Below are 23,878 nucleotides of genomic sequence, written 5' to 3'. Positions count from 1 at the left end.
AACATTATTAGGATATTGATCTATATGAGATGGCTAATTATGATGGTACTGTGTCTATCATCATCCAGTTAAAAATCAAAAACTAGGAGCAAGAAGTTTACGTTATTTGAAAACTATCAAATATGATACATATTTTATTTCATAACCTGTACGATGCATAAGGTTTTGAGTCTGAAAAAAAGTTTAAGTTCACTTGCAACTCATTGAAACTGTTATCAATACTATAAATTCCATGTTACATGCATTTACATTCTACAAAGATCTAACTCAGAAAAAAGAAAACTATATTCTAGAAAAGTTCAAACATTTAAAATGACACTTTGTTTAACCTTGTCGGTTAAAATATTAGGTGGTTTCTGATGGCATGTTTGACGCATCTTGCGATATTTAGTCCCTGAGCTGCTGAGAAAAAGCCCTAAAGCAGGGATCTGTTTGACACTCTTCCATTACTTTAATTATGCAACATGTCACAAAGCTTAACTGAATAATGTAACAATGTAAAAATGGGTGGGGAAATAAATAAATAAATAAAAACATCAGCAACGTTTCCATCCGGATTGCTACTGTATTTACTTGCAGTGTTTCGCTCACAGACGAGACGCTATTGTGAGAAGTGTGAAGAAATACAGTAAGAGCCATGGCGATGTTATATGACAGCCATATTTGTTCTGTCTCTTCAACCACTTAAAAGCAAATGATGCTTATTTATTTGGCGCCTTTTATCCTTTTCGCAGTGTGGTTTTGATGAGACATTTTTACGCCTTCCGTTTCTGCAGAAAGGGAATCAGCTGTCGTGCCGGGCACAGCCCTAACAGCGCTGCTTCTCTTGGAGGCTCGGGCAGCAGCTGTACAGGGAGAGAAAGTGAACTCGGGATGTTTGCAAAGTGAAGTTCAGTCAAATTAATCATTCTGTCAGACAATGAGAGCAGAGCACCCCAGGGCTAAAAGGGAGAGAAGGCCTTTCAGCAAGAAGAAGAATATGCTGTGCTACTGTATATGTTTGGGGCTTGTTATTCATTTTCACTAAAGGAGGCGGAGATGGGAACGGGGAGGTTATGCGGTGATGTGCTTTCACTTTCTGTGTGCCGGTGAATATCTCTACCGGGCCGGGGAGCCATTTCCCATAAGAGGGGATAAATGTATGTGGCTGAAGGTGAGGACAATGCAGGAACATCACATTTAGAGCCTTATTCATCAAGTTCATAGGTGGTGTCAGGCCTCTGCCAAATGGTGCCGTTTCAGAGCAGTCTTGCGAGGAAACTGTTACTGGGTTTCCACGTATCTTCACATCTAATTTCTGCCTGTTTGGATCATGTTTATCCCCAAGAGAGAACCAGCTCCTTAGCTGCAGTGTTAAAATAATTTGTCCAACTTTCATTTGACTTAGAACAGTAATCTAAACCTTTACATAAGTGTCTGAGTTAATTATAGACTCTACCCGAGGTCCGTGCTAATAATTGGTTGTTTAATTATAAGCTTGTCCCCATGAGTCAATCATTGCCTGAATGGTTACATATCAGGTCTTTTGTCCTTATGAGGTCTTTTCAGCCATGTATTCCATAGACGAGCTTATAAGAAATTCAACAATCACTATCATAGCTGATGCAAAAAGAATATGAAATTAGATTTTGCAACTCTTTTAGCAAAATACCTCCAAACTATTTTAGCAATTCTTGTCAAAAATTAATACTCACACAATCATTTTTCTTATTAATCTTTGTGTTGTGCTAGAAGGTATAACAATGTATAGTCTAATATTCCAAAGCAATCTAACTTTACTAAAAAAAATGTTAAATATAGTGCATGAATTGTACCATACATTGGATGATTTCCTAAATATCTATGTTTCCAGGTATAGTTAGTTTCACATACAGTTATTTGCAAACTATTTTGGGAGCTATGCCATATAGGCACTAAATCTGTAGGGTCTGTCTGAATTCTAGATACATTCAGGTTATTCATACATTTCCTGACTGATTCTTTCATTTACCTATTATACAAACTCTACATTTATTTGAAAGCTCCTAAGCTTAGTCACATTTGCCTGTGATATTTTTTCTTACATGCAAATCATTGGCAAGACTCCAGGGAGCGCCTTTTTTTTATGAAGCATAACTTCCACAATCTACTTTACTGAAAGAACTTCCGAACTGCAAAAACTTAAAAGCAACGGAGTGCAGAAATATATTAAAATGCTTCAATTTTACAAACGACAGTTACAGTAAAAAAGTTACAAAACCAGCAGCACAGCACAGCGGGGTGAAAACTTCTTCAGAGGCCAAATCAGTAGCCAGCGGCATCATAAGCTTCTCCTGCATCTAGTTCCAGAGTTAGGACACACAAGCTCTGCTTGGCAGACATTTAACACCTGCACATAAATTCCCATTTTTACCCAGTAGTATAGGAGTGTTTAAATGTATTTCCTGTGTTGTTAATGGTTGAATTCTATCTGTCAATCTTCTATACTATCTTATCCATGAACACTCCCGGGGGGCTGGTGCCTATCTCCAGTGGTAAAAGGGCGAGAGCCTTGGTACACTCTGGAAAGGTCTCCTGTCTATCATAGGTCAACACAGAGACACACTGGTCAAACAACCAACCTAGGGGCAAGTACAGAGACCAACTATGACCTAACATGCAGATTTTATGGCTGTGGGAGTAAGCTGGAGTGTCCAAAGAGAACTCACACGATGCAGAATTACCCCAGACCGGGATTTGAACATAGGGCTTTCTTTCTGCAAGACAACCACTTCAGTTCATCTTCCTAAACTCTAAAATAAATTTAAAAATATATCTTTCTGATCAGTTGGCAGAAGGTGATCATATTCACCAAAGGTTATGTCCCTAAATACACATTAATGCTTCCTTCATCATTCGGCTGGCTACGGATACATCTTCATTTTTGTGACACGCACAAAAAACCACCATCCATCACTGAAAATGGCAGACATCTTTTTTCCCTTATTCATCATCATTCGTTTTTCTCTCACTTTTTCATACGGTACATGTACCTTTAAAGCTCTGCTTTTCAGTGTGCCTCATGCATCGATTTATCTCACTCACACTCACCCAGAAAAATGCACACACACACACACACACACACACACACACACACACACACACACACACAAAAGTTCTTATCTTTTACTTCCTTTCATCTAGTTTCCCCATCCCCTCTTCCATTTCTGTGGTTGGAGGATAGCTGTCTCTACCACCAGCGTCATTCAGATCCCTTCTGGATGTGCTTGTGAACACGGTGGGGGCAGTCAGAGTGATATATAGCCGTAATCCCACTGCTGCAGCGTGACACGGCTGTCAGTTGCCATGGGAGACTACATGATTTATACTCTGCTGCTGTGCTTATGGTTTGATAAAAGTGATGTTAAAGGCCTGTTCCTGCACCTAACAACATTATTCGCTAAGACGTACAATAAACGTTGCATTGAAATATTTCTGTAATTCCAGCTATCTTCAAAACGCACAGGTCTGACATTTGCCCTTCATCTTTGGTAAGAGTCTTTGGAACATTCAGTTATTTTGACAAAAAATATACCGGCTGATCGGTCATTTACGGATTTCTAAAAACTTCTAGTTCTTTCCAACTGTTGTGGATAATTTGGGTCAAATGTTTCTGCTGTGTGGCATTGCGGGATGTGTTTCATACGCTTTTGACTTTGATTTCAAAAGGTTATTGGTCAAATTGGCACAAAGCGTGTATAACATTTGAAGACTGAGCAGTGCATCAGAATGAAAACCATTTCTGCATGGATGACTACTTCAGGCTGAAGAGATAGGCCTTATTGATTTCAGCAGGGAAAATATTGTTAAATGAGACCAAATCAATACAGATAATATACAGGGCTGTAAAGGAACAGTGTGTAAGAGCAACATGAAATATATGGTAACCCTATTTCAGCTTGCCGTAGAGAAGTCTTTATAAGATTTTATTCTTCCCACATAAGACAAACATTTATTCTTGGTGGATCATGTACCCACAGTATGGAGAGCTATTTAATTTTTTTTTAAAAAGCTTTCAAATCTGTTTAGTTTTATTTCTCCTGTACTATTTGAGTGAAGTTTAATACTAGCTGCACAGCGTATAATTATGATTGAACTTTGTAATACCTGCACTAAAAGAATGAAACCACATATTTTGTACAATGTTTTAAAATGTTCATTTTAAAACCACACATCCAAAGAGATGACAGGTCACCCTTTTACACATACGTAGATTGCCAGGGAGCATTTCCATGCTTTTGCTCGTTAAGTTTTGTTTTTGGTCTTTACCATCTCATGAGGGAGTTATGTGCAGCAGCTCTTATGCTGCTAACTCCTCCACATGATCATGGATCATTAATTTTAGCTCTCTGCTGTTATATTCAGACTGGGTAATGCAATGTCAGTTTTAGACTGGCATCTTACTGAAACGGCTGCAAAAGCAATACTGTAAAAGATTAAAAGAAGAGAAAAAAAACAATGAATTGAAAGCTTGAAACCAAATGGGATTTAATGAAAGTTCTCCAGTGAAGCAAACTAAATGTAAAGCCAGATTATTTGTGGAGCAAGAAATTCAAGAGATCTCTCACTCACTAATGCACAATCTTTACACTGTATTGCTATCATGTCAAAGTACTTTGCACAAGTACACACCTCAGTATAACTTTGGGGAAAATGTAGACATAAAATCTTAAAGTAGCAATGTGACACACATACAGTGCACTACTAAAGTAGCAATATGACATCCTTATATCCATAAATATAATGCACTCCACACAGCTGTCTTTAGAAGTCATTGGATTAGTAACTAGCAGCTGGTTCAAAATACTTTTAACAAGTACTTGAAAAACAGAGCATATTATCTCTATTCTGGCCTCATTCCATTGGCTCCCAGTGCATTTTAGAGTTCATTTTAATTTGTACTTTTGTTTTTAACTGTTTAAATGACCTTGTCTCTCCGTGCCTCTCTGAGCTTCTTCATCGCCCGCTTGGCCCCTCAGGTCAGCTGAACTGCATCTCCTGAAGGTACTGAGGTCTAAGAGGAAGCTCAGAGGGGGCAGCGCCTTTTTTATTGTTGGTCCTCAATTATGGAATAACCTGCCCATGCACATAAGACGGGCTCCCTCACTGCCTACCTTTAAAATCCCGCCTTAAGACGTAGTGTTATTCTGTGGCTTAAATCGGAGGAAACATGACTTTCGCTCAGTTCTTTCTGAAAGCGTTTCATCACCTATCCAGGATTCATTCATCATATAATGGTGGCTCGCACTTGAGCCACCAGAATTGAGGCCATTTATGGAACTATATGCAAATCACTGTGGAAATGAATCTGGTCAAAGTTAATAAGAAATTGAATAGAGGTAAATCCAGGCTAACCATGCAAGACAGCCTGTTAGAGGCCGCTAAGGACTTGGAGCTGGTGCTAGTTCACTATCAGCAGAATAACAACCAAACCTACAATAGAATGCTGTACATCAATGCATATCCATTTGTTATAAATCCCCACTTAAAAATTAAACCTAAATCTAATTCTTGAGTGTTTTGGCAAGGAATCCAAATGAATGTCCGTAGACGTTCTATATATAACTTTACTCAACTTGAGTTGTTTTTCAGAGGAAAGGCAGTCGAGGCCATTCCTCAAAACACCCGTTGCTTGAATTGCAGAGAAAGGAGGTCCTACAAAGAATTCGCCCTGGAGGGCTGAATGCAAATTCATGGCTCACTTCTATTTTTTATATCTAAAATTATTCATAAAGATTTGAAAACTACTTGAAATAAAATTGAAGTTTGTCATTCTAACTTGAAATGGGAAACAGTTCAAATGGTATAACTATATTTAAAAAATACCTTTATATATGGGTGAATTGTGTATTGAAGTGACATCCTGATCTTGCTTTGTATCGTGTTTCTTAACATTACAGACTTGCCATCTAGTCACTCTTCTGCATCACTTTCTCAACAGATGTTACTGTAAATTAGTCATTTCCTGTGTTTATGGTCTCAGGTGGAGGAGAAACCCCTGATTGTGTTCTCCTTTGATCTAACACTATAGTTATTGCGTGCTTCTGTCTCATGTCATCATAGTCTTTAGGTGTATTAGACCCCCCCCCCCCCCCAGCCCCTGAGATCTAAAGTAAGCAAGAATGAAATGTGAGTTCAACCCTTGATCTAAGTCTGTACTCTTCGCTGTTACAGAGGAGTAAATAAAACATTAATGTTGAGCTGAGGGTTAGTTTTTTTTTCTCTTCTTTTTTTTTTTTTTCCGGCTGAATTTACTCAATGGGAAGAACACTACTTGAAAGCTTGTAACAGTATAGTTCTAGGGGGGCTGTCTCTGTGTTAATGTTTGCTCTTTCTTGCTTTGTTTTCAATCCTCCAGGTATGGTGAACTACAGTGAGGTGTCTGGCTACCCCCTTGTCCAGCATTGGAGTCTACGTTCTGTGCTGTACCACGTCAAACTCAACCAGTGGGTGCTGTCTCAAGGTAAATAAACTCAGTTTTGTTAAGCAACTGTCACACTGGTCTTTGTTTTGCCATGTATATGCGCATTCTTCAAACAATGTATTGGAAACTATTGCACATTTTGTGTAACCTTAAGTTGTATTACATCCATAAATATGTGGCTACAATACTCTGTTTACCATTTATGGTTGCCACCAAATGGTTCAAACCTGTTAAAAGCTAAAGAATCTGACTGGCTGGATTTGCATTTGGGAAGCAGAGGTGAGGAGATCTTCTCTGGTGCAGACAAAGTTCTTGGATAGTGTAGCATGAGATTAAGTGTCATTATTTTTGGGTCATTGCTGTGACATTTGCATAGTATTAAAGGTATACTATGCAACCGGGGTTGATTTTCCAGCGAGGCTCCCCCCAGAGGGCGAAAGTAAAAGTGCACTGTCGTAAAGATGCTCAGCTGTTCTGGTTTCTCCAGCCAGGCGCGGTTGGTTTGAGCTTAGCAGACAGGCGAACGCAACGAAAAGTGGAAAAAACGGTAGTACAAACAACGACTAACACAGTGAAGGTATGAACATCAAGCTTCCCGCAGCGCTATCTTGGCGAGGTGCCGCCGTCGCCGCCTCGCCTGTTTTATTATTATTATTATTTTTTTTTTTTATGTTGGCGAGACGCTACCGCCACCGCCTCGCCAAGCCGCAGCCGCGTCGCCGTGGCCGCCGCGGTAGCGTCTCGCCAACATAAAAAAAATATATAATAATAAAATAAAATAATAATAATAATAAAACTCGATATGCTTGCATGTTTATTTGACGTTAACACACGGTTCTTTGTTGTTGATTTTGCGCGTGCATATAGTGAATGGCAGGGCAAAAACACATGGAGTTCTCGCCGTAAAGCGAGACTTCTCTGTGTGCGGGCCGTGAGCTCTTGCAATTGCAAGTGCGGTATTTCCCCCACAGACCCCCAGGGCGGCCGAGAAAACCTTTGTTCGACCTGAAATGACTCATTTAACCATCCAAAACGGTATGGAACACATTAATTAACTGAAAAATGTTGCATAGTATGCCTTTAATGTAAATTTGTAGTAGTGCAGTGTATGTGTGTTAGATATTGGGCCTCTGTGTGGTGATACTCTCACCATGGATTTTAGCTGGGAATCAAATTTGATGTGCTCCAGCAGTTTATATCGATTTTGACGCAAATCAGTGTCTTTAAAAATATATTTTTTTATATAAATTATATCAAGGTATCAATTATTTTGACAGCCTTATAGTTTACGCAAAGAAAAATATATTATTAAACACATCATAATTAATAGGCCATGTTCAGGTTAGCCACTCATCACAAAAGCTTTTAATTTTTGATCAGCTAACTTGATAGCACCTTCTTTTGATCAGACATGACAATAATTTTGGCTATGTTTTAAAATGATACCTGCACAGCTAAGTGTTTCAAGCAAACTGTACACAAACCTGGAGATGTAAACATAGTTGCGTCCAACTAATTATAGCACCTATGCTGAGTAATATGAGTTTAATATGCAGCTTAAAGTTTACAACAAATCTAAATATTTTTTGTGCCTCAAATTTTTACAATTTCTTAGCCTTGCTTTTGTCCTAAATAGTCCATTTAAGTCTTAAGTCACTAATCACTGTTAATGTGGAAACAGGGAGCAGGTAAAATAATATTAATAAAGAATTACCGTATGTGTCAGTGTGAAAGAGAGCCACAATAAGGTAATCAACCAAATTAACACAAGAGGAACATGAAGCTGCAAGTACATTATCTGCTTACTCATGCAGCTACACTTGCAGCTCCTTACCTGACGGTGTAATATGTCTTAATACCTTCAAATATCTAACTTTTCTGGTGGCAAAGAGTAATGTGTCTAACCAAATTGAAAGTTAAACTACATAAACATGTTTTGTTCCCCGAGGAAGCCTGCTCTGAATAACAAAGATTCACATAACAGTTCACATAAAAAGGTCCATTTTTTTATGACGCACCAAATCCAGGGCTCTGTAATGGGGTGCTAAAGTTTAAAAGTAGGGTTATTGCCTCGCAAGAAAAGCAAATGAAAACACAACAGGCTGTGCCTGGGGAAATGGGGGCTTCAAACAGCTTTATACGCTGTATAATGGAAGGGAACTGTGGAAGTGTCAGAGTGGGATGAGTGATGATTAAAGTGGGATGGGACTTGCCATCTCCTGTGTCAAAAATAAATTCATCCTGAAGGAGTTTTTTCCAGATCTGTTGTCATTACTGACATTAATGCGAGTTGCCAAAGCACAATGGAGTTTATCTTCTTTAAGTTTCTCTTTGCACTTTCCAGCTGCTTTGATATGCAGTGTGTCTCACTGTGAAGACAAGCACAAACAGGCTAAAGGCAATTACTCTTGATTTATGTTTATATAGGTTCAGTCTTTCCATCCAACCTTTTATGTTTGAGCCTTAATATGAATTTAGGGAGTTAAGGCTCCAACACACTCGGGCATATGGTGTGCATACCGTGAGATGCTCGGACTGTCTGTGGAAGTTTTACCCTTCATTGTTGAGCGCACCTATTGCCTACATTTCTGATGACAAATGTCCTACATTTCCCACACTTTCTGTCAGTGGGACGAAACGGGTGAATGGATTGTAGCATGTCGGATGAGCTAGTTGAGCACCTAGAGCCGTTTCTTCTCCAGCAAGCACCCATCGCACACCTGCCAGTGTGGAACAGAGAGGGGGTTTGATGCCGCGGGTCCCTTCCAACTGCGTGTTCGGAGCAGCTTGGTGTATCAAGCTCGGTGTCACATATAAAACATTTCAATATGAAGACTTCTTCTCGCCAAGCAAGTTATGGTTCGAAAACGGGGACTATTGCCTTAGCTCTATTGCATGTTCGTATTCCCGGGCCTGGTGGAGTTGGTACGTCACGATTACGAATATTTGATTTAACAGTAAGGATACCAAGATGGTAGCACCTGTGAAAAGCACAGGAAGGATAAAAAATACAGTTTTACTCTATAGGGGCACGCATTGGTTCAAAATTACTAATGATGATACTTCAAGTACACCATTAAATGATGAACGAAAAAAGAACATTTCCAGGTTTTTGTTTGACTTTAAGTAACTATTCTCAGCTGATGTCCAGTGATTTGTTTTCTCTTGGTGCACTTCAGTTCTGCTTGTGCAGCGAATGTTTATGGGGAGAAAGGATATGCATCAAATACTCACTATACAGAGGTGGTCTTCGACATGGTTGCACAGACCTGGCTGTGATCACTACATTAAAAACTTAAGCCGTAACACTGTCAGGTCCACCTTAACCTCAGCCACAGTCTCAACCAGACACTCTTCAGACGGCAAGGCAGTGAGAAGATAATAAACTTTAGTTTTGGTTAAGCCTATGTAAAATGTTTTTTATCCATTTCACAAATGGGTAGCACACTGTCTTTGAGAATCTCCTGCTGCTTAAACAGTGTTATCCACAAATGCCAAAAAGCGACTATTTGTGGAGCTTTCATTTTCCATGCTTTAACCAAGTACTATGCTTTCATCCAAATCCATTCATTTATGGTGGGTTGTAAAAAGATCCCAATTAAACTTAATTATCTAGCAGACTATCCGGGGTGTACGACACCTAATAAAAAAAACTGGAGATAAATACAAATATCCCTACGTTCAGACCAGGACTGGACATATGGACTTATATCTGTACTTTGTCAGTCTGTCTGTCCACAAATCTAATGCTCTGTATCTTAACTCGTTAAGTGCTCGTTAGGTAGGTTCCCTGAAATGCATCCCCATGTGTACCACTAAACATTAGTAATGTCACTGAGAAAAACAATATAGACAGATGAGGTTACAGTTAATTATATGATAGATATGAGAAAACACATTGCTATAACTTTAAAAATGCCAGTCTTCTTGGAATTGTGGGAGATAATCTATTCAACTATGGAAAAATCTAAAGTGGGTGGGAAAAGAAAAACACTGTAAAGGGTTCTATGTTAAGATGGAAACAGATGGCTGAGTTGATTGATGTTTACCTTGAAAGGAGGTCAGCACACTGTTCAAAATTATACATCCATATACTTTTTGTTAGTTTGTTAGTCTCTGATCGCCTGTAATGTATTTTGAAGCTTTGTGTCCACTGTAAGACCAAAATATCCTGTTGATAAATAATTTCACCATGATAGGTATTCATTATTAGTGAGTGACATATCACCTCATGTTAGCAGCTGAAATGTCAAGGTTGAACATTTTTTGACATGTTTGTAACTGCTGAACTAGTTTTATGGTGGGAAGGAAACTTGTTTGTGAGCCGTTCTCAGGGGTGAAGTGCAATCTGTTCAAAATATTGCGATCAGACAGTCAGAATGGCTGTAAACATCATTCAATAATCCAGATTTTTCACATGGTTAATGTATTTTTCTAAAATCCCTCATATATAGTTTCTCGCCTGATAAGTGCCGCCACTCCTCTGTAAATACAGCCATGACACCTCTAATGCATTTCCAGTGGTGCTGCTGTGGTTTGAAAGTGGCTGTGATGTCTGCTGAGGATACACTTTCTATTTTCTCCTCAGTCATAAGCGACTCAACAGCCTCCATCCTTTCTTCCTCTTTTAAATCCCATTTCCCACTTTAGCTCATCATATTTCAACAGGCACTGGAGGGTGAGCCTACTGATTTTTACATCTGATAGCAAAGGCCGCCATCTCTCATCCTCACTATGCTCTCTGTCTCTCACTTCAGCGGCCTCCTAATTTAATTTCAGAGGAGAAGTTGGAGCGAGTGAAGCGTGAGCTGTGAGATATTAATACTGCTTCCCCTGAAAATCATAATGATAAACTGCTATTGCAGTTTTGCTTTCCAATATTTGCTGAGCAAGAATTCCACTGAGCACATGGACATTTCGTTACAGTCTGATCAATGTAGCGTTTGAGACATGCCTTCGTGTTCCCTCTATATCCTTGTTCCACCCCCTCATTGAGTTCACTCATGTAATATGGAAAGTTTACTTTCTGTGACATGGAATGTCAGGTAATAATAGACCCTTACATTTTGCAGTTTTAAAAAAAATAAAAAAATCTAAGTTAGATAAACCTCACACCTACCAGGTGCTCCGGCCTGTTTGGCAATATCTGGCCTTGCATACGGAACCTACAAGGATTAGGAGATTGCAAACCAAAATGGCTGACCTTAAGTAAAATCTGGATTATGTGACAACAAACTGTCATCCCAACTGGAAGATGATATGATTACGCAAGTCAAAGAGGAATGACTAAAACTAACAGTGACTTCCTGTTTTCAGTGGGCAGGGATAAACAAATGTAAACAGATTGCCATACAGGTTGGTGTAGGAGCCACTGTGATGGCATATTAAGATTTTCATGGTCTTCAGTTCTTGCATGTGGGGAAAACAGTAGTTTTGTGTTTTATGACAAGAAGTCTGAATTTAGGTGCTAGTCATGGGGCTTGGACCGGTAGATTCTTATGGTGGAAAAACATTTTAATTAAAAAAAAAACATTTAGACAAAAAAGTAAAAAAAAAAAGTGATTTACTTTTTTTAAATGGCATAGCAAAATGCTTATATATGCTTAATGATCTTTACAGCAAAGAATATCATGTTGTTTTGCCATTCTGTTGTTTAGCGAGTAACACTGAGAACATAAGAAGCTTTCATTTGTTGTTTAATTAGTCAGACTGTTGGGGCTTAACATGCATTGTGCTTGTAGCTTTAAGATTGTAGTTTTAAAACAGCATTAGCCTAATAAGAATTGTACCGCTACAATTTTCACCCCAGAAATAATTTCCAATATTTTCATTTCTCATCCTTATAAACAGGGATAAACTGTGGTAGCCTTTCTTTACTCAGCTGTCCAACAGTGTGCAGCCACTGGTGGAAGCATTGTGTAACTCATACCCAAAGGAAACTCTAGTCACTCTGGCTCTTTGAGGGCCATCTCAATAAAAGCACTTCAAACCACAGCAATGGTATGAGACAATTTTAGCAGTACCACTAACAGACCACTTAGGCATATGCATATCCTTCATGCAATTAAAAGATTTTGATCACTTTTATTCACCTGATGCTGAACTTATAATGGATCAGTTAAAATCTATACGCAAACTCAATCAAATATTTTATGTATAAACTTGACACAATGTCACTTCCATGGGACCCATAACATCTAGCTTTCTTTTGAGGGCATACCTCTGAGAGACTTATTTAGTAGTCCCCTGGAGTTCTACATATCCAGCAGTTTTCATATCACCCTGTGAGGAACTTTTAATAGGCTGTAGCTTAGGGAGTGCTGGTAAGACAGGTCTATTTTCATTTTCTTTCAAATAAAAAACATTGGACTCTGTTGAATATACTGCAAGGCTGACTGACTTTTATTTCATGCTTAGTTTTTCCAAAAAGGCAACTGATTCACCAGAGAAGAATACAAACTTATTTAATAAAATGCTCAGACCATCAAGGGCCTTCAAATTCCAGACCAAGAGGGTGGTTATTATAAAAGTACATGTACTTTTACATTCAGCAAACGTTGAGAACTGCAGCAGAAAAACTAAAATGTGAATGCTGTCATCTGATTTTTTTGTCAATCCTTTTTAAATTAAGTCCTGTAGACCTGTTACCCTGACATCCCACATCATGAGGGTCCTGGAGAGACTCCTGCTGGCCCACCTGAGAAAGCAAACAAGCAACTATCAGGACCTCCTGCAGTTTTCCTATCGCCGTGGAGTTGGAGTTGAAGATGCTATCATACACCTGCTACAACAAACCCAACTTCATTTAGACAAGGCAGGCAGCACTGTGGGGACCATGTCCTTTGATTTCTCAAGTGTATTTAACACAATTCAGCTTAACTTGCTTTGTCAGAAACTCCAGAAGATTTAGGTGGAGGCCTCAGCAATCACCTGGATCAGACTATCTGACTAACAGACCCCAGTTTGTAAGACCGAAGGGTTGTTTGTCAAACCACCAGGTAGTCAGCAGCACAGGAGCACCACAGGGGACTGTACTCTCTCCATTCCTTTTCACTCCTTACACATCACACTACTGATACAAGACAGACTCCTGTCATCTGCAGAAATATTCAGATGACTCTGCAGTTATTGGATGCATCAGAAATGGACAGGAAACTGAGTCCAGGGAGCGGATGGACCATTGTGTGGCACGGTGTGAAAACAAACATTTATCTCTGAATGTGGATAAAACAAAAAAGATGACTGTAGGTTTCAGGAGAAAACAGAATAGTACCAATATTATTATCACTAGGAGAAGAAGTGGAGGTGGTGAAGGAGTATAAAAGCCACGGTGTTCACCTGGACAACAGACTGGACTTGAGATGCAGCTGTGAAACTGTCTGCAAGAAGAGACAGAGGAGACTATACTTCCCGAGGCAGCTTAGGTCCTTCAGATTTTGCAGCAAGATGCTGCAGATCTTCTTATAGAAGAGCTGCAGCTGTTGTGGAGAGCGTGATCTCCTCTGCTATCATCTGTTGTGACAGCATCATCAGAGCAACTGACCTAAAGAAGCTCAACAAGCTTATAAAGAAGGCTGGCTCTGATCTGGGGACTGTTCTGAACCCTCTGGCCTTTTTGAAGAAGGATTCTTAATAAAATGATGAACATCATTGACAACTCTAAGCATCTTTTTCATTAAACAGTTATACAACAACAGTCTGAGGCTTCTCCAGATGTGCTGTAACACAGACAGGTACTGGAGATCCTTCCTGCCTCCAGCCTTCAGCATATATAACAAGTCGTTGAATAAACCTCTATGAGTTACACCAGCATTTAATTTCCCTTTGGGATTAATGAAGTATTTTTGAATTTTAATTGAATTAGAATTTTAAAGAATTAAGAGCAATGGTAAAAACTCACTTGTTCACTTTTTTAGAAACTACAATTACTCATAACTGCTATGAAAAAGCAGCGTCATATGCAGCTTCCTTTAGTCTACTACGAATGTTTGTGTGATGCAGTCAGCATATCTTTGGGTGAGATCCTAATATTCACCTTACTAAAAAGAGAAATAACAGTCACTTACATGGGTGAGCAATAGATAGATGTGGGTCTTTTTTACTTGCAGCAAGGAGTTTTAACAGACAACATACAGCATATTTACAATGTTTCCCAGATGGAGCCAGAGTTAAACTAATACACTGAATTTGTCTTCTCACACTTTCTCTGCCTCCAGGTGTCTGTTCCAATGACCCAGAGGTTTCAAACCAACCGCTCCCCCATTGTTTGTTATGCATCAAAGATCAGCAACCCTTTGTTAATCCGCATCTCAGAGGAAGTCTGGCTCCCAGCTTGTAACCACACAACATGTTGGTCTCGAATGTCTTAAAGTTATACCAAGTTTGGCTAATACATAAAGAGTAATATAATTAAACCGCTTAATCCACAGAGTAAGGTAGCTTTTACTGTTTGATGATTACAAAATATCAAAGATCTTAAAAAATTCTTCCAACAATATAATTTTTAAACTCAAAGGACCATTTGAGTTTTTAAACTTGATCTGCTCTTTAACTTGAGTAAGAAGGCGAGTGTTCCCACTCATGAAAAGTTAGTGGACACCCTGGACTTTGTTTTAACTTTGACACATGTATTTCTGATCATCTAGCTGTTTTATTTTGAGTTTATTTCAGTTTTTTATTTTTATTTTACTTTTTACTTCTGCACCTGGCCCACCCGTCTCCACTTGCTCCTGTCGTCTTATCAACCCGATGAGGGTGTTGCAGGTTGTTGAAGACTCTTGGAATGTAGATTTGCTCCAGAAAGATTTTAACAATGTTTTTTTTACTATTATATCGGATGATATTGCTCCTTTTAAATCTAAACAGTGTGAAGTAGTTACACAGCCATGGGTCGATGATCACAAGAGTGCTTAGATTCATCTGCTGGCGGGCTGGAAGAAGGACAAGATCACATTTCTTCAGAGATTCTGAGAAACTCTTTAACTGATTATCAAGCCACGTTTAAAAGAGTTAAAGTTCTGTTCATTTATAATTTTGTGTCTGATAACAGTGACAAGCCTCAAGCTCTTTCTAACTCCCTGAAGACTCTCCTGAATCCTTGCAAACGATCTTACCTGGTTCCTTCTGTTGCGCTCAGTGAAATGTTTTTGAAGGGTTTTTTTTGTAATAAACTGCTTGACGTCAGATCCTCACCACCTCATTTCACCCCTGATCCTGCTGTAGCCTTTGTTTCTCCATCTGTTTCAGACCTGTTTGTATTTGTCTCCATCTCCCAGCGTTCTAAAATAGCCAGGAAGTGGAAGCCTTCATTTTGACCGGGTAACAATATTCCTCTGAGACTATTAAAGGAGGTTGTAGATCCTTACACCCTTAATTCAATAAACACCTCTCTTTCCTTCTGCTATGTCCCTGCTGCTTTTATACATGTGGTGGTCCAACCTCTCCTAAAAGAGAGCAACTTAGATTGTAATGTTCTATCAGACTTTAGTCTAAGTCAAAATGGCCTTTTCTTCCAAAAATCTTAGAGAGGGTGGTCTATTTTTAGGCTCAGGAGCGTCTACAGCTACATGGGATTACTGATAAAATGTCCGCCTGGTTTTAAATTGCATCACAGCACAGAAACAGCACTTCTAAGAGTTTTTAAAGATCTGCTTTAAACTGCAGACTCAGGGGTTTCTGCTGTTTTAATCTTTCTTGAGTTCACTGCTGCTTTTGACACAGTGGACCATGATGGTTTCTCATGTCTGGACCAGTCTGTCGGAGTTTAGGCTCCCATGCTTTTCTCACTGAATAAGCTTCCTTTGGGTTGAGTCTTATGAAAAAAATGGTAAAACGGTACAGAATCTGGTAATCTGAATAAAATAACATTAAAACTTGTATAGAGATTAATTTCTTGGATTGGAATGAAAATAAGACTGCTATCAGAATGCAGCGTTGCAAATGGTCCTTAACTTAAGATCTTTTCTTTGTACTGCTGTCAGAAATCATTGCCGTTTTTGTTGATAACGGTTCTCAACATTTTATTTTTTTTGTTTGTTTGTTTGTTTTTGTCCATTTGTTTTATTGTGAATGTTTGTGTCTAATTGGTTATTTTTTTATGTTTTTCTTTTTCTTTTAGATTTATGGCCCTGTACAGTACTTTGGTCAATTTTGGTGTGTAAAGTGTTGTATAAATAAAGAAGCAAATACTGGTGATTTTGCTGTAAAGTATTTTAAGATGTTTGTCTAGTATCGTTTCTCAGTCTTCTACAGTTAATTGTACTTTATCTAAAGTGAGTCATAGTGGTGTAAAACTTAGATTAAATGTGGAGTCTTAGCTCGGGTTAAAGGAAAATAAATTTTAAAAACTAAAGCTGCTTATTATGAAGGCAACTCAGGGCCTACATCTTAACTTACATTGTTAGTTATTCTTTCAGATGTTTACATTTTAAATTCTCCATTTTATTATGGATGGTGTATTTTCAAATTGCTCTGTTAGACTCTCAGATAATTCATTTTCAAGTCTGGTTGTTTTAAATCTGAACCCTTGGTTTGCACAAGCGCTCCAAAAGGTAAATCCTACCCTCTCTTAAAATGTACCACAATCAAGACTTAAGTCCCAGAAGTGAAATGATGCAGACAAAAGATAAGATTCCAGAAAAAAAAGAATCTGACTACCACAATTTAAAATTCCTGCATGCTGTTAAAAACTTGTTGATGATTTAAAGGCTTAAAGAAAAGTAACTTGGATTGTACAAGATCCATACTGACCGATTTTCATCCTACGTGAGATTTAATGGAATAGTATTCTCAGCTTTGGATATGTTCCAAAACCAGGTTGTGATGCAGGCAGTGCTTGTGAAAAAAAAAAGCTTTAGCTTTGAAAAGATTTAGATGTATGACCTTTTTCTTTCTTCTAAACGTGAACCCAAGGTTGTTCATATCCATGAATGGACAGTGTGGATAATCCCTTTTTGAAAGAGTTCATGAATAGCAAGCAGGTGAATCAGATGTCCACTTAAATCCATGAAAGACGCTTGGTGTCAAACACCTGACATCAGCTTCCACGTCACTGCGCTGACAATAAACACCTTTGTGTAGTTGCTGAAGTGAGACAAACTGGATTCAAATCGGGAATGTATCCCTTTGATGATACCTAAAGAACGCTGAACACACAGTTGGATGTAAAGAAAAATCCGACAGCTTAATTATTTTCATTTCATCATTTACCTAATCACAAAGAACCAAATGAACACCTTTCCTTGAGGTCTTCATTAATCAGTAAGAAAAAAAGTAAAAAGACGAAACGCAGGTACTTAAAAAGACAACACAGACGCGACATATAAAATGGGAGCAATAACATGCAGAACATAATCTTAAGAGCAGCTCAGTATAGCAGCTCATGGCAGAGGGCTGTGCAGCTGTCGGCTGGTTCTGCTTTTCTTGCTACGCTGCCGCTTGTCTGATGGCAGCAGTTAAGAAGGTTAATAACGCAGGTGTAACAATGTTCAGAGCCCTGTTCCTGCAGCGGCTATGAAGCGGATCCTGGACAGAGGGCAGGGAAGCTCCAGTGAGAGTCTTTGCGTCCCTCATTGTCTGCTGCAGGGCTCTGCTGTCTGTCATTTAGTAGCTCTTGTACCAGACTGAGAAGCAGCGTGTTGACACAGTTTCAGTCTGTAGCTCTGTAGAATGTTGTGAGGTTACTGCTGGGTGGTTATGTTTGTTTAGGTTTCCTTAGAAACTGGAGCTCTTTCATCGTTGGGTTGGTGTATTTCAAGCGGAGAAACGTCATCAATGCTGAGTCCATAGCTCTCATTACAGTTTACAATCCACTCGATTGGAAGGCTGGGTAAATTTCACCGTCTCTACTTGCCTGATATGGTGAAGCTGGAGTCTCTGTAGATGTCCACGTGCAGCCAAGATGCTTGTAGCCCAAATGGCTGCGTGACAATAGTGACAGCGACTCTCCATTTCAAAGGGTGATTCTAAAACACAGTTAAAAAAAAACTTTATATTTTGAGCATTGTAAAGTGTAAAGAGTTTCTTCAAAACCATGGTGATTCTTCATTGATATCCTGATGATACACGTCTGATCAAAATCTTAACACTAGGGAGAAATATTTTAGTAAACCTCTCCCCAAACATTTACAGTTGGATTGAGATAACAGGAACATGCAGGAGATTTTTTTTTGTCCTTTGTCAGAAAGGCACTAGGGCCTAAGGCCGTGTTAATAACCCATAAGCCATTGATCACCCCAAATACAAGAGCCATCTTTCAGGTAGAGACCAGCTGCAACGTCTCCAAGTAGCCTCTTGCACAACCTGAAGCTTGTTGTTCCATTTATGTAAAAAGCTCTCCAAATCGAGGGTCTTCCTCTCACTCTTCCCGTCCAGTAATCAGGTTTTCCTTAAATGTGAATGCAAAGTCACATGTTAACACTGTGAACAACAATAGACTGAGCAAACAAAAAGAATACAAAAGATCATGTTATGTTGTTGAGACTTTTTTTGAAGAACTTCAGCTTGTAAATCAATCATATTTCTCCCCTTTTAAAAACTAATAACTGTAATATTCTCACCTCATCTCAGCTTTATTTATATAGCACATGGTAATAAAACTCAGTTAGCTGAAGTGCTTTAAGATTTAAACTGAGCATCACAGATAGGATTATTCTCAAGTCGTATACCCAGGTCTGTTGCAGTATGTGTCAGACACTGACTTAAAGGTCAAAGGTCAACAATGACGTTAGAGACATCAAACAACATGATCTCAGTCTTTTTATTGTTCAGGTGTAAGAACTTAGTTGACATCCATCCATGTATACTATATATATATATATATATATATATATATATATATATATATATATATATATATATACATATATATATATATACATATATATATAATATGGATGGATCAGTGTGTGTGTGCGTGTGTGTGTGTGTGAGACTGCATTAACCACTGCTGAACATCTGCTTTCCATCTTCCCAGCTTTCAGCTCCGCCATCCATTCTCTAGATGGGGCAACACAGCGGAGCGACTTTGTCTCTATCCTGAGGGAGTTTGGGAACCACTACGTTCAGGAGGCAGTTTATGGCTTCCAGGAGTCCTGTACCATCTGGTACCCCAACAAACAAGTCCAGAGACAGCTGTGGCTGGAGTACCAGGACATCAGCAAAGGTAGGACAGTAAACGTGCAATATAAAGGCCTTTCCCATTATGTTTATATAAGTGGGTTTTTTTTTAAATAGAAAAGCTAGTGTGATGAGTTACTGTTATTTGAGAGAATGAGGAGTTGATACTGTATGCTATGACTTTTCTGACTAAAAATTGGCTACATCTGAACACATCAGAAATGTTATTACACTTGCTGAAAATGATTGTCTGTTTTAGATAATTGTAGGTTTTATTATCACATATCCTTGGGAAACCCTTCGATCTATATGCATCCTTTCGTTCACTCAACAGCTTTTTTAAACCACATAAGGCTTTTAACAAGCACCAGCAAGCAAAGTATTTGAGCTGTTTTATACATAAACTATTTTAGATTATTTTTATATGGTTTTGAACACACTGTAGGCAAGCACACAACCCGTCCTTAATTATCCAAGTTTCTTGTCTACTTTCATGCTTGAAGTTCCGTTAACTGTGGCCCATTTAATGTAACGATTTATCTGTGTACTGTAGGGGACAGCTCTGTGCTTGTCAGCAGTTCTTTTTTCAGACAAGATCAAAAAATATTTGTGTGGTTTGCTGTCTTCTCTAGACACAGTTTGTGACACACAACAGTGCAATGCTACAGTGTAGCCATTGATCAGTGTAGCTTTGAGGTAAAATCCACACTATTATGGCTGAAGGGGTCATACTAAATGGCACTGGGCTTGAAGTTTTCCCCAATCAGAGATCCAATGTCTCAGCTTTCCTCGAATTGTGAGTACATGTCAGCCGTCCAACTGTTTCCTACTTGGGCTTGTTTTGTTTTTTGTTTTTTCCTTTACAATAGGTCACAAGAGAAAAATGTATATCCATTCTCTGCTGCCTGTTTTACTTCAGTGATTCCAACATGACTTCAGTTGGAATCACTGAAGTAATTGTATAACTTTTGTTTCTTCAGCTTTCTTTGTCCAAAAAGTGGTCTTTATTTAACATCTAATTTAGCGTCAGCTTCTCACAACGGCAGTCGATTGAGTTTACTCATTCTTATATAAAGTGCATTGCCGATCATTTTCAGTCTCATCTGAAACACACTATGGAGATCATGTCATAATTATTTCTTTAAAGCTTTCTTCTTAGTTGGGTAAGATACTATAAGAACACAAAAATCTGTTTTAAAGTGTGGGACATCTCCCAGTGGCACGGCGAGCAGATTAGGGCAGGGGTGCTCAGGGTCCTTCTTGATATCTATTGATTTTTCCAAGCAAAGCTATGAAATCAAACTTTTTGTATAGAGCACTTTTAACTTTCCAACTGGAAAGTTAATTCTTTCTTTAAAGCTTTCTTCTTAGTTGGGTAAGATGCTGATCTTCAACTTTGTATTATCTCACTGTAAGCAAATGTTTTTCAACAACTGTTAAAATAATCTCTAAATTCTCCTTAGGTGTGAGTGTGTGCGTGAATAGTTGTTTGTCCTGTTTGTCTCTATGTTGCCCTGCGACAGACTGGCAACCTGTCCCGGGTGTACCCCGCCCCGTTGCTGGTGAGATAGGCACCAGCAACCCCCGCGACCCCATGAGGGATTAAGCGGGTCAGAAAATGGATGGATGCATGGATGGATGTTAAAAGAATGAAAGAAATGTGCTAGACTATATGTTTAAACTGACCTTGGTTATTCAAGCTGTAATCCCTGCTAATAAGCAGCCTGTTCTTCACAAAACAAGCCACTTTACATTTGACACCTAACTATTGCATTTAAAAATGCTGCAAAATCAACAAACTGCATGCCAATATTGCAATGACGATATATTGTGCAGTCCTTACAAAGAAGTTCAAGTATTTTTAAACACTCTACATTTCGCATTAGTCTCTGTAGCATGAGTCAACATTGTGACACACACAAGTGTGCTAAAGTATCAACAGCTCAAACAGAGAATCTGCTAAAGTTGCCTTCAAATAAAAGAACATTTTCAAACATTTTCAAAAGAAGCACCATATTCGAATTTGTGTTTTTAATTTTATCCGTTTAATTCTGGATATTCTATTGAGCACTGCGGCCCCGTCCAGGATGTCTAAAGTACCGGATGTGATCTGGGAGCTGTAGAAAGCCCAGTCTGCTTGTCTAACAATTTTTTGCAAGCATCTATCTAGAATCCCTGTTTGTCCTGTTAAAGTGGAGCACAGTGATTACACTGGGCTGTGCGGAAATGAAGCGATTTAATCGAAGTAGGTAACAGTTTCAGCTTGGCCCAAGGCCATCTGTTATGAGGAAAATAAAATTGATTCTATTAGCAAAAACTTGAAATTCGAGTCATCTTTCTTAATCTCTTCCTGGCATCTTGGAAACATCTTGCCCTTTTGCAGGGAGTAATGAGCTCACAGGAGAGTTTGATGATCCATGTCTTTAGACTTAGACTTTAGACTTTCTTTCTTTATTGTCATTTTGTAGCACAGAGTGCATACAGAACGAAATTTCGTTTTTTCATACAGCTCAGAAAGATTGCAGTAACTCTACAGGATACCTTGCAGTGAATTTACAGTACAGGATAAGAAAAATGCAGTGGTAAATCACAGTCGAATACAGGATAACTTTCAATTAACTTTCGGATAAAGTGCAGCAGTGAGCAGTAGGCAGATTGAAATGTAAAAACAATGTAAGCAATGTAAACAATTATGCAGTAAGGTGCAGCAGTGATTTAACAATAGGCAGTTGCATTGTAAACAGTTTTGCAGTACGTTTCCGGAAAAAGTGCAGCAGCGATATTGTCCCCACCCTTTGCTCCAAATACAAGATGTGCCTGACTGCAGCTTCCTGCCTCCATATTCAGAGGAAGCCTGGCTCATCTTTGTCTGGCCCTTTGTTGGTTGGGTCACGATGTGACCAGTCCTTTTTGGTGCTGGCCTCTGTGTCAAGCTTCTGTTTCAACATAGCAAGCAAAAGAGGATTTCATAACTTTGAACATCTGTTTGATTTGCACTTATAGAGCCGAAATGATTTTAAATGCATGGTTAGAATCCAAATTAAACAGAATCATTATTATAAATTACTGCCGGGTATAACTTAGTAGATGCATCAGACATTGGTTGGTGAGGGGGAAAAAACGCACACACAATAAACTATATTCTGTTAATTTATATGAAGACTCGCATCAGTTGTTTCCTAATGATGCACAAACCTGAAATGTACACACTAAAATATATGTAAAGGGAAATATTCTCGTAGAAGTCCCGTTTGTGTAGACTCAGCCATAGCTCATTAACCACGGTCAGTCAGTGTACGTGTGAGTGTGTCTGCGTGTGCTTTTGGTCAGGATGCCTTGTCCTGGTGATTAATAGCACTTTGTTCCTTGCTCTGGGGTTTGATGTGAGTTTCCTATTGTCAGACACATGACCTCAATTACCTCGCCAGAGATCAGACAAGAATAGCATGAAAGCCGCTGCTGCTCCCTACATGTTTTGACAATTTATTACATTGAGAAACTGCACTTGATGTGAACGTTGCTTCTGTTAGCGACAGGTCCTGTTTGGAGGTTTAGTTAATGGAATCTGTTTGGCTGCTCTCTGGTACATTTGGAGACCATTTCGTTTTCATCAAAATCCCTCCTTGTGCTCTGATGACCCAGAATGATCAATTACAGCATTATTGTTCTGATTCACTTCTGCAGCTTTAAAGACCGCCAACGCAATCAATAAAAAGAAATGCTATTTGCTATACTAGAGTTTAACAATTATGCTTTGAGAATGCAAGTCTATTATCAGAAAAACCTCCATCACACTGCAGACTTGTCTCATAGCACACCATATAATTGAGTTTTTAACTTGCACTGCAAACTTTGTAATTTCAAAATAAGTACATAAAAGGTGTACAAGGTCTTGTTTCTCTTGCTCTGTTAGTAGTTCTGACACCCACCTTACACAATACTAAGTGGTTAATTCAGCATTCTGCTGACTTGGCCACACAGGTTGAATAGTCATAATTATAAAGGTGTCGCCAGTATCCAAAAATAGTTATTGTATTGCTTTGAATAGAGCTATTTGTAAAAAGCAGCAAATTTGAAGTTGCTTGCATAAAAATAAGTTGAAATGTGTTGTGTAATTCACATGTATAACAAGTTACTCTACTGTGATTGTACAGCTTGTTGGGATCAGCAATGAGGAATGCAAAGTGTTGACATGTTACTTTTGCCAAGTTGTCACTGGATTGTTTCCCCAAGCCGTCTCATAGATGAAGAAAAATAAAAAAATATGGGTGTTTGTAATATTCTAGCGTCTCTCTTATCAAAAATACCGGGTGCACATAC

The 23,878-nt window shown here is 38.8% G+C and overlaps 1 protein-coding gene across 1 annotated transcript in view; it reads left to right on the top strand.

The window, feature by feature from the left end:
* astn1 (astrotactin 1) overlaps nucleotides 1-23,878 on the top strand; it is a gene marked incomplete at its 5' end in the record, with an annotated part of 294,255 nt that overhangs the window by 81,610 nt on the left and 188,767 nt on the right. The window contains 2 exon segments of the mRNA XM_036129065.1: nucleotides 6,377-6,481; nucleotides 19,416-19,604. Coding sequence (XP_035984958.1) covers nucleotides 6,377-6,481; nucleotides 19,416-19,604 — 294 coding nt within the window.

The sequence above is a fragment of the Fundulus heteroclitus genome, unplaced genomic scaffold (assembly GCF_011125445.2).
Source record: "Fundulus heteroclitus isolate FHET01 unplaced genomic scaffold, MU-UCD_Fhet_4.1 scaffold_133, whole genome shotgun sequence".
Classification (NCBI taxonomy): Eukaryota; Metazoa; Chordata; class Actinopteri; order Cyprinodontiformes; family Fundulidae; genus Fundulus; species Fundulus heteroclitus.
This window is presented reverse-complemented; position numbering and strand designations above follow the sequence as displayed.